The 14,779-nt window shown below is 40.4% G+C and overlaps 1 protein-coding gene across 2 annotated transcripts in view; it reads right to left on the bottom strand.

Annotated features, from left to right (window-relative positions):
* Nucleotides 1-14,779, bottom strand: part of DOP1A (DOP1 leucine zipper like protein A) — a 74,331-nt gene that overhangs the window by 17,107 nt on the left and 42,445 nt on the right. For both annotated transcript variants that reach the window (XM_066604972.1, XM_066604977.1), the window contains exons 17-23: nt 12,617-12,717; nt 11,494-11,750; nt 7,643-9,608; nt 7,454-7,565; nt 4,860-5,042; nt 1,185-1,310; nt 270-404 (exon numbers count right to left, since the gene is read on the bottom strand). In XM_066604972.1, coding sequence (XP_066461069.1) covers nt 270-404; nt 1,185-1,310; nt 4,860-5,042; nt 7,454-7,565; nt 7,643-9,608; nt 11,494-11,750; nt 12,617-12,717 — 2,880 coding nt within the window. The remainder of the gene's footprint in view (nt 1-269; nt 405-1,184; nt 1,311-4,859; nt 5,043-7,453; nt 7,566-7,642; nt 9,609-11,493; nt 11,751-12,616; nt 12,718-14,779) is intronic.

Here is a 14,779-nt window from a genome sequence, read left to right as displayed (position 1 = left end):
TCATCCACTTTGCGGCTGCTGTAAATGACGCAGATCTTCTGTGCGGAGGTGTCGCACAGAAAATCCACAGCAAATTTCCCACACGTGGACATTGTCTGTGTTGGAAGTTTAGACTATATGTATATATATGCCAGGTCCAAGGACAAGTGGAAACAAACAATACCCAACTCAATTACTGTCTCTATTGACTACTACCAGTATTCCAGGAGAACCCACTCTACAACACAAACATCAGGTGTGATAGTATAAGCGTGGACATAAGGATTTACCTTGTCTTTAGCTATAGCTGGCGGCTGCTTTAACACTTCCTTCACTGTCTGAATCACCGTCTCTGTCCTCATCACACTGATTGAACGAACTAACTCCACCAGGAGAAGTTGCTCTTCACTTGCTAATGGAATAACCTAAACACACATGAAATATGTATAAGTGTATACCCTGGAAATGTAAGCAATACACAATGGATGGGAATTACAAAATTAAATGCAAATACAATTGGTTGTTGCCCCATTGAGACCACTCAGATTACAGCAATCGGGGTGAGTTAAGAATGAAAGTGGTGGGAGAGGGGGGACATGATCGAAACCTTTAAACAAACATGTTAACCCTTTCCAATCCACTGTCTGATGTCTAAATACATTCTGATTGAAGGCTATACAGCTCCAATGTCAGAAGACGTCCGGCAGGGTATTCTTACTGTATATTACTGGCCGCTCTGTTGTCAGGGGCCTCTCCAGCATGTCCCATACCGCAGTTCTGGCTCCAGCCAGCAGATGGCACCATTGTAAAATAGCAGAAAGAGAAAGCCCCCTAGGAAACCCTGAATCCAAAATTGGATTGCAAAGGGTTAAAGGTATAAATAATGTTCAGGAAGGAAGTGTTTTTATTAGGAAGCTAAACACTAGAACAAAGGGACACAATCTGAGATTAGTTGGGGTATATAATATCAGAAGCAATGTCAGGAAATATTTTTGTACTGAAAGCATAGCAGATGCTTGGAACAGATGTGGTAGGAAAATCAGAAAATCAACAATAAATGAATTCAAACATGCCTGGGGTAAGCATATATCTATCCTAGGAGAGAACTAAAAAGGAGATAATATAAAGGCAGACTAGGTGGACCATGAGGCCTTTTTCTGATGTCAATCTTCTAGGCTTCTATGCTGTAAAAGTTAACATTTTACCTTTGTACGTGAAGAATTTTTGTTTTGTCTTCTCTCATTCCATACAAAGGCGATGGCTGCCATAAAATGAACCCCATGATTCATGGATATCGGTCCTAGCAGCTCCAGGATCTGTTGTCTTAAGTTCTGTTGATTCAAAAATCATGATTAAAATACAAAAAAAATCTCTACTAAAACATACCGATAGAATAAGTGGCTCCAGTGTGCTTGAGGTGGAGAACTCAGACTGTTAGGCCTTTTCACACTGGCTACAAAACGCATGCATGTAAAGCCCATGGTTTCCAATGGGTTCTTACAGGCTATAAAACATCTCTCATGTGAAAGAACCCATTGGACACCATGGGCCTCACATACATGTGTTCTGTAGCGATGATTTTGTAGCCTGTGTGAAACATAAAGCCACTGGCAACAGTAACTGACATGTACACAATCTGCACACATTGCTACAAAATATATTGCCACTACTTATGCAATAGGGAATCAAATGCATTCTTGTTAGCATGCGTTTAATGTTTACATTCACCTTTAAACAACATTTTTCTCTTTTAAAATGTACAGAATAGGCGATTTTAAATATTTTTGCTATTAGGGTTTATAAGGGTATTCTGCATGTTTTTCTAACAAAATCCCTCTTCAGCTGTGCAGTTACTGGTAGGGGAAGATACAGCTGGGAAAACTGTATTCACCTCACTGCATAACAGAAGAGGGAGTTCCAGCTGTGGCTGTCCCTTATAGAACAACTAGACACAGCTATTCCCAATGTACAGGACCATTTTATTATTAACCGTATTTTATTTAAAGTAACCTCAACTCTCTGGCATCCCCCAATGTGTCCCACCACTGGGTGTTCTAAAAATCCCCGTCCTGCTACTGTCCCTGGTAGCATTCTGTATCAGGAGAAGCCATTCTATTCTGCAGACGGCTTCTCCTCCTCACAGTGCAACCGCTTCCTGCCAGACCTGATGCGCTGTCAAGGTGTCAAGTGCTTCAGGTATGAAGTAGTGTATGTCACAAACTGATGCACTGAGCCCTTGACAGTGCATTGGGCCTGGTGGGTTCTCCTGACACAGCACGCTGGCGGGGCACAGCAGAAGGAGCGAGAGGATTTATAGAAAACCCCGGCGGTGGGACAGAAACATTGGGGGACACAGGAGAATGTGAGATCACATTAAATAAAATGCAGTTAATAAAATGGAACTGTATATTGGAAACAACGTGTCTACAGCTGGATGGAGCTCCGTCTACTGCTATGCAGCGAGGTGAAGATGACGTCTTTATGTAGCTGCACAGCTGAAGAAAGGTTTTGTAAGAAAAATGTACAAAATAGGCTGATGAAACCTACTGTAAAAATGCTTAAAATCACCTATTCTTTACATTAAAAAAGTGTAGCTACTCTTTAACCATTTGTGTTATACTTTACATCAGATTTAAAGTTTCTTTGCAAATACTTGTCTAAAGTATCTTGCAGTGATCTTGAATTACTCAAAATGTCAACTATTTTTGTGTTAAAGAACACACAATGTATAGCACTGTTAGCTTTACTGGCTAAGCAGTTTTCATCCACGCTTCCTTTCCTCGTAGCCCCATGCTGGTTCACTGTCTACGCAGAACATGCTCTTCTGGTATATTCTAAGGCCTCATTCTCACTACAGTATTCTGGTCAGTAGTTTGCATCAGTATTTGGAAGTCAAAATCAAGAGTGGAACACATAGGAAAAACAAATTACAATGGAAACATTTGCTCCACTTCCTGACTTTGGACCCAGTCCTGCTTGGGCTTCCAAATACAAATAGTAAAAATGCAATTATTACAACATTTTAGTAAAACTTTTGTAAATTCCACGGTTCCTATAAATATATGTATACTCTATGCCTTAAAGGGGTTGTACCAGAATTACAAGTTAGCCTTATCCACAGGATAGGGGATAACTTGCTGATCAGTGGGGGGTCTCACCACGGAGATCTCTACAGATCCTGAAAATGGGGGACCCGTGTCACCTGTCCTCACTGCAGGCTTACTGCACTCCTTGCAGTAAGAAGACTGAACAGTACGATTGCTGCACAAGCACACTGCCATGCCATTAACTTTTAATTAAACTGACAGAGATTGCCAAACTGCAAGGATTTCTACGAACCGTACTGAAATGAATGGAACACGGACTGTGCATGCTCGGCCAGTGCTCCATTCAGTATGACGTCACTGTAGGCGAGAGACATTCTTGCAGTGACAAGAACAGGGGGACACAAGACCACCATTCTCAGGATTGGTGAGGGTCTAAGTGGTGAGGCCCTCATTGACCATTAAGTATTTCCCTGTCCTGTGAATAGGGAATAATTTGTAATTCTGCTACAACCCCATTAAAGATATTACGCAAGTACCTGCAATAGTCAGGTGGCTATTTCTCAAGAGGGTGGTGTGGGTTAGTTTTGCCTTTACGAGGTTTGATATTTTATAAACAAGAAGTTTCAATAAAAAATTATCTGATTGAATAAAATCTGTATTTGCAGCTTTGTTTAGTATCTCTTTTGTTCATCAACCACAGAAGTGGATAACCCTTTTAACTAACATGCCATATTGATGAGAATATCAAGTCCTATTAAAGCGCCACTCCAGTAAAAAAAAGGAATTATCCTGTTCCAAGGCTGACTCAGCCTTCCATCCTTCAGAGGTCAGTAAAATGAGCACCCAGCTTGCTGGGGGGCGGGGAATAAATAAATTACCCAAAAGCGCTGCGGAATAAGTTGGCGCTATACAAATAACACAATTTATTTATCTTTGTTTTTCACTAGGCCTTTACGACAGCACCCCTGGATCAATGGGTGCTGTTGTGGAGGGGGCGTAGTGAAAAGACTGATTTTTCAATCACTGCACTCCCTTATCTGATTCTCTGTCATACTCTGGATGTCCCCTATGCATATTGCCCTCACTTCCTTGCAGTGCAGCCTCCAGTCTCATACTTATCAGACAAGATCTTGATTTTTAGGGTCTCCCTTTCCCTTCCTTTATCCTGTGATAGCAATACCATGATGCATCCCATCAGCACAGCAACACATGACCAGTTAGAGTCAGTACCATCTCTGCCTGCTGGGAGTGATCAGTGTGATTATTATTACCAGCCTTATACTTTCCAAAATGAGCTAAAGATTGTAAGTATACAGTCAGGGAGCATGAGCTGTCATTTTCATTATAACAGTGTGACAGTAGCTGCATACTGTGATAAAACACTGTCAGCTCTGTAAAAACCCATGTGGTAAGTCCATGTAGTTTTATCATAAGGGGCATTCCGGTGCTGTAAATTGTGACTCCTGGAGAGAACGTAGAGACAAGTAATTTTCAGGCAGTCACAATGAGATTATATGACCCAAATAAAAAGGATTCCAAAAATTTTAAAATAGAAGGGAATACCTGAACAAGGTAATTCTAGCTGACTAATTTTACCGGAGTGTCCCTTTAAATCTAGCTATGCTCACTCCCTTCCATAGTCTTTTATGACAACTAAATAAAACAAGGTCCTTTATAGAATCTTCAGATATAAGAATAATTTGAATTACAATTATTGACCCAATCAGCAGACATACAGACAGAAAATGAGATTTAATTAAAAAATAAACGTCAGGAACAATATAAATGAAGCCTGTTGGCCCTCTTCAGGCAAATTCATTTGCTCTCTTTTACCTTTGTTGAACCAAGGTTAATTGTAGTGACGGAGGCTGCGGCGGCTGCAAAGTTCTTCTCAGAAGAGTCGGCTTGCTGCAGAATACTCCATAGCAGGGTGACTGATGACATTATTAAATGAAGGATAGAAAGGATTCCGCTGCGGGCTTCAAGCAAATGTTTCTGATCTACATTGACCATAAGCTGCAATACAGGAGGTAGAAAATGAGTAATTCTTTGTAGAACATTTCAAGAGAACAAGAGATTACAGGAAATCGGACTGAATTTAGCAGCAAGCACATTTGTACATATTCTTGATTACTAAAACAAAAAAACTACAATTCCATCCAACTCTAAAATCATGTTTCTCCCCCCATAACGCGTAAGCCAATCTACCCCAAAAGGGAAAGAAAATTCCCTCCAGATCCCAAGTGACGATCATACTGGTTCAACTTTTAGAACAAAATTCAGCACATTTCCAAAAGTGCTAATGTTATTTTGTTTAACCCTTTCCAATCCAATTTGTATCCTGGTTTTCCTAGGAGGCTTACTCTTTTATGCTGTTATACAACAGCGCTATATACTGGCTAAAGCCAGTACTGCATGAGGTAACGTGTTGGATAGGCTCCGACAGCAGAGAGGTTGACAATATACAGTAAGAGAACCCCAACGGATGTCTTCCAAAATCGGAGCCGTATAGCCTTAAATCCTAATGTCTTTAGACGTCAGACAGTGAACTGGAAAGGGTTAAGGGATCATCTCCGTGTTTACTTGAGGCCATCAGCGGTTATTGCTGTGATCCCGCCTGAGGTAGGCTATACCACATATTTACAGCCCTTGCCTGTTGCCTCTAGAGATTGACCCTTTTCTCCAGATGGGGGGAGCGAATCCTTTATCTTCAGAGGGCATGTTACACTGAACAGCATTTCACTATATCTTTTCTACCAGCCACATATATACAGGGATAGCTAAATTAAACTTGGCCAACTCAGATGCCTTTGGAGGGCTTTCTGCTGCTCCAAATGAGTCAAAATTCAGAAAATGTATTACATAATTTCTCAAATCTGTTATGCAAGTACATTATCTCATGTATTTGATGCTAAATAAGGAAATTAATACAAATATTTTGAAAAAAAAATAAGAAAATGACCACTTGATACAAAGCTCTCGCCATTTATGGGAAAAAAATTTTACTGAAAAAAAAAGCCACCGATAGGTGGCGCTAAAGCTATGCAAATCATGCTTCAAATGCTCAACAAGTTCCCCTTGGTTTTCAACAATGCCCTTCATTCGCAAAACCATGTTTTCCACCACTGAGAGCAGTGAAGTCCACTTTAACAGCTACAACATTGTGCCTTTCAGCCATGAAAAGGTTGGTGCCTACTGATGTGATATTGGTCCCAGATGGCCGCATATCCAATCCATGTATTTTACAGACAGCACATGTACTCATTAAGGCCAATTAGGCTATTCACATGCACGCTTTTCAGAGTTTCAGAAAGAGCGTCTATTAGTTTCTCTTCCTATGGGCCCATTCAAACAGGAATATGCAAGTTCTGCTTGAGTTTCTTGGGTGCAACTTGCATCGTATAGTATATGCATCAGTCCACATGAAAAAGATCCCTGCATGTCCTATTCTGGTCCTTATCACAGACGAGAGTAAGACATTCAATGTTCATGGCCCCCACCGCTCAGATGCACATCGATGTGCTGTCCGAAGCAAGTTGCGCCTGAGAATCTCTTGCACGCTCATGTCTGAATGAGCCCATATGAGGACCTAATACATACATAGTAACATAGTATGTTAGGCTGAATGAAGACAATGACCTTCTAGTTCAGCCTGGTTTAACCTCCCCCTTATTGGTCCAGAGGAAGGCAAAAAAAAAACTGCAAGCCAATTAGCTCTTATGGAGGAAAAATTTTCCTTTCCAGACCCCATTGGCAGCCAGAATAATCCCTGGATCACAGTTTGAGATAAAACCCCGCTGGTCACCTAATGTCTATATCCTGTAATATTGTAGAGCTCTAGAAAGACATCTAGTCCCCTCTTAAACTCCTATATGGATTTTGCCATTACCATATCCTCAGGCAGAGAGTTCCACAGTCTCACTGCTCTTACAGTAAAGAACCCCCTTCTGTTTTGGTGATTAAACCTTTTTTCCTCTAGACGTAGATGGTGCCGTCTTGTTACCGTCGCAGTCCTGGGTATAAACAGATCATGGGAGAGATCCTTGTATTGCACCCTAATGTATTTATACATAACATTTTTCAGTCGCCCCTTAACCGTCTTTTTTCAGGGTAAATAAACCCAATTTTGATAGCCTCTCTGGGTATTCAAGCCCCCCCCCCATTCTGTTTATTAATTTAGTTGCCCTTATTTGCATAGATTCTCTCTCTAAAACTCTGCCTGGTTCCTTTCAAGCTCCACCATTTTGCAGAGTCTCTTTTACATCAGTGTAGCAACACAATGCTTGTGCAGAACACTAAATGTATTAAAGGTATTAAAAACATTTAAAGGTATTAAAAACATATAAAATCTGCACCCTGCAAACATCTGGATCTTAGACATCCCTCTTGCAGAGTGCACCAAGAAATCCTTGATATGTTCACATTACCTGGTGGTACTGAGCAGAAGGATCAAGCAGGCAGTAGTGAATAATTGTTGTAACGCCTTCTAATAGTGTCAGTATCATATCGGGTGGGGTGAATGATGCCATCCACAGAGGCCTGAAAAGAATACATAAAATTAAAGTCCGAAGGCTTCAAGCAACAAGACATAAAACTGGCTACTCTCGCACACCTACCTGTTGTCGGATAAGCCCGTTTCATACTTGTATTGCTGAATTAAGTTATCAAGGTTTCTGCAAAGTTGTAAAGTCACTGAAACCACTACTCTCTGTAACACCTTCCCCATGTAAGGCAAGGTGGATGTGATGAGTCCTATCCACTGAGGATGCATCTTACATGTATAGTGCTGGTGTAAAGCCCTTATCACCGCACAGAGGAACATCCCCTGGCATGTGATTGGCTGCGAGTGCATATATTGTAAAGAAGTCAATGGCTGTTGAGGATTTATGTGTTCCAAGTCGGTTATTACAAAATCAAAGCCTGCCTCATTGTCCTCTGGAACAGTCAAGACACGATGTTCTAGGACGATCAGACCTTGAAGGACCTTTAATAATTGAGACTGTAGTGTACTACCATTATCAAATTCATCTTCTGAAAAATTAATGAGACTGTCTTCAGAAAAGCCTTCTTCAATTGCCATTATGTTCTTTTCTGCCATGCGCTCACTGTGCCACTTTTGAGCACTGAAAATTGAAGACAGTAGGCAGTGGAGGATCACTTTCTGAACCTTGCATTTGGACAACATATCGGAGATGAAGCTGGCAAAGCCCTTAGCCGAGCTCTCGATGACCTTTGCCAACTCTGTAAACAGCAGGGTCAAGATTTCGACACTCATCATCTGCATGTTGCGGTTACCCATGAGATCTTGCTGTGAAACTTTCACATGTGTAGGGTAATGGCTTCTCATGAAATACAAACATAATGAAATAAGAATCTCTATATACATGGAGCTTCGGAAATTGTGATTCGAGTCCAAGGGAATGTTGCTATAAAAGTCTTTCCCCATCACAGAAATCCGATGGCGTGCTAAAAGGTTCTGGAGTAAAGATAACTGAGGAGTGTATGCATTGTTCACAATGGTGGTGGATATAGCACTGACAAACACCATTGGACAGGTTTTTAATATGGCTTTTATAGCAGATAAAGCATATAATGTCCTTGAGGAGTCATATAACTGGAGGTACAAGAGCACATGCTGGTAAAGAGGGTGGATATTGAAATGAGGGGATTTACGTATACCAGGAGATCCAACATCACTCTCAATTTCTGAAATTTCACCTTCCCCACAACTGTACCAATTCTCCAAATCTAAGCCATCACTGAAAAAAACATTTGTCTGCTTCAACTTCTCATTTTGGGCTTTTTTCTTATCTTCATCTTTCCTTCTCGGTATTTTTACTTTTGGTTTTGTCCCTGTTGCTTTGCTGCCCTCTTCTTTGCTATGTAGGTCCTTTTCTGCTGCTTTAGCTTTAAAATTAAATTGGATGCTGCTATGACTCCGTTTTCGGTGCTGCCCCACAATTGTGTTGGAATTAAACTCTGTAGGTATCTGTTGGGCCATAATTGATGGAGAAGATAGGTTTCTCGTTATAGCACTGGCCAAGCTTTCAATGCCAACCTCTGCAGAGACAGACAGAAAGTTAGATGGATCTCTGACTGAGCGGTTGTTTTCGTTCCCCTGAGGGACTTCTACCTCAGTACAGAGAGCTTCATCTACTAAAGAGCTGCATGTATTTATTCTGTCAGACACATCAACCTGATCCGCATCAGAGGAATTAGATTCAGGATCTTCATCAACGGTTTTAAGAACACTGCAAATCAAGTCAGTGATAATGTGCTGAACTATCTCCTCAGCAGAGTCCTCTCTAGAGTTCGGACAGTTCTCTTGAGTGGTCAAACTTTCGGCATCCACCTCTTCTCCAACAGAAGACTGGGAACAACCAGAATCTGAGCTCTGAAGGATTTCTATCTGCTGGTCTGGAAGTTCAAAGTCTGATATTCCCATCGGGATGGTCTCACTGCTTGTACTTAGCAGCGAGAGCCTATCACTCAGTGGGTTGACTGTAAGGCTGAAGTTCTCCATCTCGTCCATAAGAACCTGTTTAGATGTTGTCCCGGAACAAAGTCGTGCACTGGAAAAAGCTGAAAGAATGAACAAAAAACATATTTTGACTTAATATATATGAGTACTAATAAAATGCCATCATAAACAATTACATTAACCCTCTCATGACCATGGGTCATTGATGCTCCTGTGTCCAAGTCACATTCTATGGTTGTGGCATTCCCCCTTTTTCAAAAAAATCGTAACTTTTTTTTTTGTTGACCTATCTACATGAGGGCTTGTTTTATGTGGGGCAAATCATATTTTTCAATGGTACCATTTAATATTGCGGAGAATTTATTGGAAAACTTTATAAAAATTTCTAAGTGAGGTGAAATGAGAAAAAAAACACAATTCCACCATTTTGGAGGTGGGGGGGTGAAAGAATTTACTGCGTTCACAGTGCAGTAAAATTGACGCATTATCTTTACTTTGTGGGTCAGCATAATTACAGCAATACCAATTTTCTATATTTTTTTAATGTAGTACTACTAAATAAAATATTTATTTTAAAAATTGCTTTCTGTCACCATCTTTTGACCTCCATAACGTTTTTTTTATTTTTCTGTTGATAGGGCTGTGTGAGGGCTTGTTTTTTTAGGCAATTTATAGTTTTTATTGTTGCTATTTTGAGGTTCACATGACTTTATTGGCTTTTACTCAAAAAATTGCAATTGTGGCATTGCATTTTTTTTCTGGCAGCGTTCACTGTGCGAGATTAATAATGTGTTATTTTTAATAAACTGGACCTTTATGGATGCAGCGATACCAATTTTTATATATTTCTTTATTTTCTGATGTGACAACTGGGAAGCTTTTTTTTTTTGAAAAAAAACTTTGAAGAATTATTATTTTTACCAATAATTAAAGTTTGTTTTATTTATGCTTTTTTTTTTTGTAGCCCCCATAGTTAACTTGAACTGGCGATCATTTGATCCCTTATACAATATAATGCAATACTATGGTATTGAAATGGAATGTTTTTTAACAGGCTGCATATTAAAGATGTGCCACAGATACGGTATGTTTTACTATGCAGACAATAATAGCATCCTTCAGGGCCTTTACCAGGCCCCAAGCTGCCATGACACCCAGATGGCAATTTTACAATCTTATCATGGTTATCTCTGATCGCAAGTGCTGCAGACAGGTGTCGGTTATCAAAGACATCTGATACCCACTGTGTATTGAGCAGGATTGTCTCCTGCATACGTAGCATATGTTGGGAACATCTATATATGTCCTAATTGAATGGGGTATGTGCGGTTAGGACATATATATCTGTATGGTTATTGGGAAGGGGTTAACAATTTTGCGATCATTGGCATGACAACACTTTTCAAAGTTAAAAACAGTCGTCTGCTCTCTTTTGAACTGATGAGCTATCCTCAAGCTGATCGTCCAAGCCTGCTGTCCAGTGCAGCAGGCTGGACATAATCATCTCTGATCAGTAGAGGAAGTGGAAGCGCTGGCTTCACTCCTACTGAAATCAATGGGAGTGCCACACAGCTGCGCCACTTCCTGCTTCTCTCTTGGTCAGTACGTAACATCCAGTCCTAACCAGGAGAGAAGCAGGAAGTGGAGTAGGAGAGCGGCACTACCACTGATTTAAATGGGAGTAAAGTTGGTGCTCCCACTTCCTCTCCTGACTGTTTATGACAATGTCTGTCTCACTGCACTGCAGAAGGTGATCGGCGATCAGCTGATGCATGGGGATCCCGAGAGTAGACCCCTGTTCATCAGGAGGGCACACAACCCATTTAAACACGTGTACATCTCATTGTCTAGACATGATTATTATTGGGGCTTAATGTATCAAACAGATATTATAATATCACCAGGGAATTAATTAGAAGCACTCAATAAGGCAATTATAAAAGAGGGTCGATTTAATAGAGATCCTCACTACAAAGTCATACATACCATCATTATTGTTAGATGCCTTGCTGAACACCTTTCGGTTTTCTTCCAAGTGTCGAGTAGTTTTACTCCAGTGTCTCTCAGCCTGGACTCGCTGTACAGATACACGCTGAGTTTTAGGATGAAGAAGCAGAAGTAGGAGTGGTTCAAGGACTCTAGCAATATCATGTCTCTGAAGCACTTGATGTAACCAGGCCTGACCCACAGAGGATGTGCAGCCATCTAAGCTATTCAGACTGTCCAGCATAATAAACAATGACCTGTAATTGACAATAAGTAATCAATAATGTGCCTCAAGCATTGCTGGTATATGACTTGATGGTGGAGATGAATGGTCTGTTTTGGAAGTAATATGTAAATCTAGAAACATTTTGAAAAACTCAATTAATAGTACTTCAGTGTTTATCTATGTGAATAATCCAGAAAGAGTTCCTGTAGTACATTACCCCTCTTCAGCAAGTTACGGCTCATACTTTTAGGGGTTGTATCACAAAGACAACTACAAGACCCTTTTGAAAATAAAGCCAACTTGTCTAACACTTGAGCCTTGTGTGGTGCAGAGTGCTAGGACAGCAAAAATGTAGTCCTAAGCACTCGCTCAAAACCTGAAGGTTGCGAGTTCAATCCCCGCGTGGTTCAGGTAGCTGGCTGAAGGTTGACTCAGCCTTCCATCCTTCCGAGGTCGGTAAAATGAGTATAAATAAATTACTTGAAAGTGCTGCAGAATAAGTTGGCGCTATACAAATAACAAGATTTTTTAAAACTTATTTTATAAACTGTTATTTGATGGAGGAATATGCATACATTTTCACTGCAGCGGCCGCTAAATGATCGTCAATGTAATATATGGCATTGCAGAGTTTACCAGAAAGATACCGCTGATACATTTAAGTTTTCTGGGGTTTCCTTTATGTGTAAACCTGCAAAACTCTAAATATATATTTTTATTTTATTTATATTACGTCCCCAAAAAAGTGAGGAAGAAGGATACTCTGTGAGAACACATTCATAGACTGATGTATCAGTTGCCTTCAATTTTTTTTAGATCTGGTATATAGTTTACTTTTTTAATGTTTGTGTACTTTAATATTACATAATTTAATACGCAGAGTTAATAATCACAAACCTGTCAAAAGTACGGCCATAGGAGGAGGATTTGTTGATGTGAAGGTCTCTAGTGAGGTGCCACAGGACTGCAAATCTACCATGAGCCTCCATTCTAATTTTCTGTAAAAAAAATAATAGGAGGATTGGTTCATTGAAATACAAAAAAAGTTACTTAGTAGTCAGTATTAGATATTGCTATGGTAAGAAAAGGTGCAAAATTCACAAGACTCAAGTCTAAATAGTCTGAAATTGGGTTTTGGAATGTGTATACTGATAACTGTTATGAAGCAAAGAAACTCTCACAAGATGTATTAAAGGGTCAATGGAAAAAGGTTTTGACCTCTCAGGGCTACCTTGTCCCCCATGTATATCACAGCACATTCTACAGCTATATTCTGGGTTGAAGGTGGACATACACTACCGTTCAAAAGTTTGGGGTCACTCAAACAATTTTGTGTTTTCCATGAAAAGTCACACTTATTCACCACCATGCGTTGTGAAATGAATAGAAAATAGAGTCAAGACATTGACAAGGTTAGAAATAATGATTTGTATTTGAAATAACATTGTTTTTACATCAAACTTTGCTTTCGTCAAAGAATCCTCCTTTTGCAGCAATTACAGCATTGCACACCTTTGACATTCTAGCTGTTAATTTGTTGAGGTAAGCTTGAGAAATTGCACCCCACGCTTCTAGAAGCATCTCCCACAAGTTGGATTGGTTGGATGGGCACTTCTGGCGTACCATACGGTCAAGCTGCTCCCACAACAGCTCAATGGGGTTCAGATCTGGTGACTGCGCTGGCCACTCCATTACCGATAGAATACCAGCTGCCTGCTTCTGCTGTAAATAGTTCTTGCACAATTTGGAGGTGTGTTTAGGGTCATTGTCCTGTTGTAGGATGAAATTGGTTCCAATCAAGCGCTGTCCACTGGGTATGGCATGGCGTTGCAAAATGGAGTGATAGCCTTCCTTATTCAGAATCCCTTTTACCCTGTACAAATCTCCCACATTACCAGCACCAAAGCAACCCCAGACCATCACATTACCTCCACCATGCTTAACAGATGGCGTCAGGCATTCTTCCAGCATCTTTTTATTTGTTCTGCGTCTCACAAACGTTCTTCTTTGTGATCCAAACACCTCAAACTTGGATTCATCCGTCCACAACACTTTTTTCCAGTCTTCCTCTGTCCAATGTCTGTGTTCTTTTGCCCATCTTAATCTTTTTCTTTTATTGGCCAGTCTCAGATATGGCTTTTTCTTTGCCACTCTGCCCTGAAGCCCAAAATCCCGCAGCCGCCTCTTCACTGTAGATGTTGACACTGGTGTTTTGCGGGTACTATTTAATGAAGATGCCAGTTGGGTACCTGTGAGGCGTCTGTTTCTCAAACTAGAGACTCTAATGTGCTTATCTTCTTGCTTAGTTGTGCAACGCGGCCTCCCACTTCTTTTTCTACTCTGGTTAGAGCCTGTTTGTGCTGTCCTCTGAAGGGAGTAGTACACACCGTTGTAGGAAATCTTCAATTTCTTAGCAATTTCTCGCATGGAATAGCCTTCATTTCTAAGAACAAGAATAGACTGTCGAGTTTCAGATGACAGTTCTCTTTTTCTGGCCATTTTGAGCGTTTAATTGACCCCACAAATGTGATGCTCCAGAAACTCAATCTGCTCACAGGAAGGTCAGTTTTGTAGCTTCTGTAACGAGCTAGACTGTTTTCAGATGTGTGAACATGATTGCACAAGGGTTTTCTAATCTTCAATTAGCCTTCTGAGCCAATGAGCAAACACATTGTACCATTAGAACACTGGAGTGATAGTTGCTGGAAATGGGCCTCTATACACCTTTGTAGATATTGCACAAAAAACCAGACATTTGCAGCTAGAATAGTCATTTACCACATTAGCAATGTATAGAGTGCATTTGTTTAAAGTTAGGACTAGTTTAAAGTTATCTTCATTGAAAAGTACAGTGCTTTTCCTTCAAAAATAAGGACATTTCAATGTGACCCCAAACTTTTGAACGGTAGTGTATACCGTTAGACTAAACATGACAGGCTACCACATGGTAGCGTTCACCCATACTACATACAAGACAAAGTCTCAACAGAGATCTCAAATTTTGACAACCGATTGCAAGAACCAGTATCTGCTCCCCCACCCATCTAAGAGGTTTATTGC

Source organism: Eleutherodactylus coqui, chromosome 1 (genome assembly GCF_035609145.1).
Source record: "Eleutherodactylus coqui strain aEleCoq1 chromosome 1, aEleCoq1.hap1, whole genome shotgun sequence".
Classification (NCBI taxonomy): domain Eukaryota; kingdom Metazoa; phylum Chordata; class Amphibia; order Anura; family Eleutherodactylidae; genus Eleutherodactylus; species Eleutherodactylus coqui.
Note: the sequence above shows the minus strand (reverse complement) of the source record. Positions and strands in the feature narration are given on the sequence as shown.